This window comes from Triticum urartu, chromosome 1 (assembly GCF_003073215.2).
Source record: "Triticum urartu cultivar G1812 chromosome 1, Tu2.1, whole genome shotgun sequence".
Lineage (NCBI taxonomy): Eukaryota > Viridiplantae > Streptophyta > Magnoliopsida > Poales > Poaceae > Triticum > Triticum urartu.
The window spans coordinates 73,774,663-73,780,291 of record NC_053022.1 but is presented as its reverse complement, the minus strand read 5'-3'; the positions used below and the strand labels follow the sequence as shown (position 1 = coordinate 73,780,291).

General features: G+C 44.9%; 1 protein-coding gene across 1 annotated transcript; it reads left to right on the top strand.

Annotated features, from left to right (window-relative positions):
- Nucleotides 1-452: 452 nt before the first annotated feature.
- Nucleotides 453-4,401, top strand: LOC125548625. Its single transcript, XM_048712196.1, has 5 exons — nucleotides 453-611; nucleotides 725-932; nucleotides 1,709-2,228; nucleotides 2,908-2,976; nucleotides 3,668-4,401. The coding sequence occupies exons 1-5, from the start codon at nucleotides 546-548 to the stop codon at nucleotides 4,164-4,166; spliced, it is 1,362 nt and encodes a 453-aa protein (XP_048568153.1). The 5' UTR covers nucleotides 453-545; the 3' UTR covers nucleotides 4,167-4,401.
- Nucleotides 4,402-5,629: the final 1,228 nt, after the last annotated feature.

The following is a 5,629-nucleotide window of genomic DNA, read 5'->3' as shown; positions in this document are numbered from 1 at the left end:
CATCCCTGTCTTCCATGGCCCACCCCACGGATGACGAGTAACGAGGTCACCATGAACCGAGAATCCGTGACGATCAGATTCAGCACATCCACCTCGGCGGTCGGCAGGCGCCAAGACGCCCCGTCGGCCGCGCCCGCAAAAATATCGGCGCCCCGTGGACAGTCGACAGCAGGGCATCCACAGCCCACAGCCCACAAGCCACCCGCGGCCGCGCCCACACATTCCCGCGGTCTCCGCCTCCCGTGCCCCGCACTCCCGTCCGCTTCGCGAACCTTCCTCCTCCGCCACAAGGGCAAGGGAGGCCACCTCACCTCACCCACCCAACCACAGCCACGGCCGACCAACCCCGAGAAAATCCCCCTCGATTTCCCCTCCCGACGCCGCGCCGGGCAAAATCGCCGGTCATTTTCCCGGGGCCTCCGCGCCTCCACGCCGCCCCTTCCATCGGTAACTCCGCCGATTTATCCCCCGCCCTCCCCTCCCCCCACCACCTCCCTTCTCGTTGAGAGTTCCTTCTCGCCCTCTCTATCCGCTCCTCGCGAGCGATGGTTGGCGACCTCTCCCTCCTCGCCTCCGCCTCCGCCTCCCCCGTCATCCTCGCGCCCTCCAAGGTACGCTCCCTCGCGCGCGCCCAGCCTCTACGGACCGCCTGCGTCAGCCTCTGCTCGCGTCCGATTTGCCGCCGTACGTGACGGGATGATGACGTGGTTGTGTACTTGTGTAGGAGCTCCATGGCGTCCTGCCGTTCCAGGGGAAGAGGTCCCAGCAGGACGCGGGGAGAAGCGCCGCCGTGCAGCTCTCCCCGCAGCAGCACCTCCTCGAGGGCGCCTACCAGGCGCAGCAGCCCCTGCAGATGATGGTCCCCGGGATCGGCCAGGCTGCCGCCGCTGCCTACCAGACCTTCGACAGCGCCGCGCTCATCGACGTGCAAGGTTCGCAATCCAGACAAACCCGTTACGGCCTGGCTGGCCCTGTCTCCTGAATATGATGCTGCATGCTGCTATATTTTGCCTCGTTTGATCATTGGATGCTGCACCAGACGGCTTCAGAGCCTATGTGGCTCATGAGCTTAACGTTTGCCTCATTAGAGGTTACACCCGGGCGTCAAATCGTGACAGTAGCACTTACAGTTAGGCAGTGCACTCTCTTTCCAAGAGAACCTGTTTTTCTGCTGTAAACAGCAACTATATTCTGATTTACTGAACGCAGCAATAATTAAAGGTACCTGATTGTGAACTTAAAGAAGCGAGAAGCACGATGCATGAGCCGTGGCTCGAGGTTTTAAAAAGTGACCAAAAAAAAGAAACCTGTACACGTCGACTGCTTTGTTCTGTGCTGCACGCAGAAGATTGTCGACTGAAGTTGCACTGCATTCAACAAGAAGCATGCTGCATGAGCCTTAGCTTGTGGTCTACAAAACTGATACTACCTTTTTTTTCGCGTCGTCTACAAAAGTGGCACAAAAACATTCCTTTACACTTCAATTGCTGTGTCTGTGTAGCAAGTGAAACGTTGTCTATTGGACTCGCACTGCCTTTTTCAAGTAGGTTGGCTGTTTGTGGCACTATAATACACATAGTTCTGGCCAAGGTTAATTATGAACTTTCGCTAAGTGGTTTATCCTTTGGTTCATAGTTTATCCACCGTAAAAGTCAAGTTTTACATGCGTTTCAATCTCTGATGGCTCCTGTTTATTTATTTGTAACAGATTCCCACCCCGATTCGGTTCGACTTAGCCTTGGGATTGCTGAGCAGTGTGCAAGGCAAGAGAAAATCCTAAAGTTTCTAATGTCAGGTTCTGATGTCAAAGAACTTGATGCCTCTTTGCTTACTGAATTTACGGGACATCAGATGCTATCAGCTAATATGGGTGGTCAACCATATTTCTCTGATGATAAGTTATCTGTCTATGAGTTTGGATTGGAGGAGCCTCTGCAGTATCTAGCAAAAAATCAACTTATCATCCCTGATGACAAGTTATCCATCTATGAGTTTGGATTGGAGGAGCCTCTGCAGTATCTATCAGAAAATCAACTTATCATCCCTGATCCACTTTTGGAATTTGCTCAGTCCCAAGGTGCCCTTGCTATTGATGAAAATGGCCGGGTCATCTTCACTGGCAGTGGAGACGAGATGAGAGACTTACTTTCGGTTTTCTTAGAGTTCAATGTACCTAAACGAGAAGCAAGTGGTTGCAAGGCTGCATATTTAGTTCCATACTTCGACAGGTAATAATTGGAAGCATCATGCTCCATGTGAACCCTTTTCCTCATCTTATTCACTCATTCACTAAGGTTTATGTTATGCATAGTCCCCACTCTCGTATAAGGGAATGGACTCCTTATCAATTTATTTTGTCATTATTGGCGTATTCAATTACTGAGCGAAAGTTATAGAGTTGGTATAATTTGGTATAGCATATGTATCCTGTGTGAACTTGCTGCAGCTGGCCCATTAGTTACGTCCGGTTTGCATGACATTGTCGTATTTAAATCATTCCTAGTCAGCTGCACATGCTGGCACGTGGGTAACTGGACATTTGGAATCATTCCTGCTCAGCAGGATGCATGCCACATATGTTATCTTTTTGAACTAGGAAACTGTCTCTATTATGTACTTATCGTAGAAGAGGGATTTACTATAGCCATACAGAAGTAGAAACTACTGAATGCATGCAATGTTAAAATTATCTCTCGAGTATTATATTACCCTTGGATCTAGAGGCTGCACTTCTGCCTGACAACGATTTGTTTAGAAGTAATTATCCATTGTTTCTGATTTCTGTACCCCTTCAAAATATTATGGTTAATAATTTATATCCTAACAAATAACATTTCTATCAGGATGCATACCATTTTTATTTCTGTCAGTTACATGATATAGAATTTTGTTTTTTTGCACAAGCAGGAAAAGGGGCCGAAATAGTAGTCAATCCAATTCAAAATCAGCAAGCACCGCAGTTGATGCTCCAAAAAGGTAGTGCATCTTTCTTTGGTTATGTATTACTTCATTATGTTGTTGTTCTCATGGTGTACTCAATTATGGTAACTTCCATGCCTAGCTCTGATGCTGCTATGTTTATTCTTTGACCTGCTGGTTACCACAGCATATACCTCCCTGATGTTTACTACTTTGGTAATCACTTGCACCATAGGTTAGGCATATAGTGTGACAATTTTTGTATTCCTTCCAAATTCCGATTGTGACATGTTAGTTGCATCTAAATGCGGAGTCCTTGACCCATATGCACCCACAAAGTGCAAAAGAAAGAATTAGCATTTTGTATTAAGATTTTCCTATGAAAACAGAAAATACCATTTGAAACAAAGCCATCGTTGTTTGAATATCCACTTTAAAATATACACCTTGATGTACTGGTGAGGTTTTGCGTTATATACCAAATAGCATGGTCGCTATACCAGTAGTATCACAATGGATAGTTTGGTAACCCAGCTGTCTAATTTACTTTACCGGGATAACCATTGCATGGACCAATTCCTTGGAACTTGGAAGGTGAACCTTACTGAATTGCCTGAGTATGCACATGGAAATTATTTCATGTTGAAATTTATATACTGTGATATGGCAAATTGCGAATTGCACCTTTTGTTTATACGGTATCCAAGGTCATGTGCACATGTTAATATGATTCTGTTATGATACTCAGCAATGCAAATGTGAAAGCAAAATCTCCATCGAAGAAGAAACAGAAAGGAAAAACCATCAATGAACGTGACATGTATCAGAACAATTATTTCCATGCCAGCGAAGCTTTTTTCTCAATCCTTTTGGACAAGGACAGAAGCAGCTCGACAATTCTCTCACTGAAGAAAGCAGGCCCTGAGATCACTGAACTGTTGACACAGTGCTCAATTGGCATTGCTGGAACTGGCCTGGCTGTTCTTCTGTCGGTCGTGTGCAAGGTTGCTATCGGCGGGAGGACTCCTTTTGCCGCCACCCGTCTTCTGCACACAGGCGTTGGGTTTGGGCTCTTCTGGCTCTCCCATGCGGTAAATGGATTGCGGGACACAATCACCAGCGTATTCAGAGGCCCGGTTGACACAAAGTTGGAGGATGAGGTTGCCGTGAAGATACAAAGAAGCATGAACGATATTCTCTTCAGGGCCGTAAGTCTCCTGGCAATCACTGCTTTGAGGTTTGCATGAGCTGTTCCTACACTGCTGTAACTTGACGCACCTCGATTCACCTTTTGGTTCAGGAGTACAGTACTGTAGGACTAAGTGCCAAATACCTTCATGATTCATGAGGGCCTCATAGAAAATGCGCAACTTTGTAAATTGTACAGAATTTTGCTGGCAGCTCAGTGTATATGGAAGATAGATTTTGCCTGTTCTGAACGTTAATTAAGCTAATGATCAATATACTTTGTATTTCTTGTTATATTTTTTCTCGATGACATCATTTTGATGGTCTATTGACATAGCAATCTTGGGATGATTAGTTAGAAAGTTTCAACCGCCAAAAGTTTTGTTCAATACTGCAAATTAATGAAGTTACTATTTAACATGCCATTGCCTAACACTAATTTGCAGCTCATGCTGACCACATCAAACATGTCTATTTTTTGTTACTAGACATATGTCGTGCCTTGAAGATTATTTATTTACTTACTACTAAAGGTTGTATGCCTCAATTTAATTGTTGCAACTGTGGTGAAGTGTACAAGCACATTCTTTGCTCACTCACAGGTACAAGTATGGAACATTTGTCCATTAAAATAGTACTACTCCCTCCGTTCCGAATTACTTGTCGCAGGTATAGATGTATCTAGATGTACTTTAGTTCTAGATACATCCATTTCTGTGACGAGTAATTTGGAACGGAGGGAGTAGTTTCTAATTTTATACCAATTTCCTTCATGCGTAATTCATCTAAGATTACTCTTTAAATTCGCATAGCAATGCACGGGGAAATCACTAGCGGCTATGCAAATCCATGTCATTTTTCACGTGCCATCATGCCAAGGATTAGAAACGAAAGTAGAAGAGAAAGATTAGAAACGCACTATTAGCCCTATATAGTTGCTTTCAGGCAATCGATACAGTTTCTTATCTTCCATGTCCTTTCCCTCGACCGTCTTTGTGACCGAAATGACAATGTCACAATCCTTCCCTTAATCTATTGTTTCCGTCGTAGTTACGCTGATACTCTGTGCCCACTCACAATGCATAATGAAACATTCTTACATTAAAAGACACCAGCCTTTTGATTTCGTATCCTTTCTTTCATACACAACCCATCCAAAACCAGTCTTTTAAATCCCCGCATGGAAAATCACCAGCATCTAATATTCATATAAACCCATATCATCTTACACGCGCCAATCATGCCCATGATTAGAAACGAAATCACAAGCTGCCCAGAATTTGCTTCCAGGCAACCCATGCGGTTTCTTATCCTCCATTGTCCCTTTCCTCTGACCGTCTGGAAACCGAATTGACAATGTCACAATCCTCCCCTTAATTTCTTTCTCCGTCGCGGTCACGCTAGCTCGATAAAACTGAAATCAATCAATCATCAAAAGGAAAAAAAGAAGATAACTTCAGCAAAGCGTGCGGTCCAAACCAAACAACGACGTCAATCAAACCCTCTATTTATTCCCACCGTA

What these genes read in the sequence shown, in the direction of transcription:
- LOC125548625 (XM_048712196.1), top strand. Translation starts at nt 546, where the DNA reads ATGGTTGGCGACCTCTCCCTCCTCGCCTCCGCCTCCGCCTCCCCCGTC. An exon ending in CGCGCTCATCGACGTGCAAG is followed by an intron (nt 933 to 1,708) that starts GTTCGCAATCCA and finishes TATTTGTAACAG; the next exon opens with ATTCCCACCCCGATTCGGTT. An exon ending in TTAGTTCCATACTTCGACAG is followed by an intron (nt 2,229 to 2,907) that starts GTAATAATTGGA and finishes TTGCACAAGCAG; the next exon opens with GAAAAGGGGCCGAAATAGTA.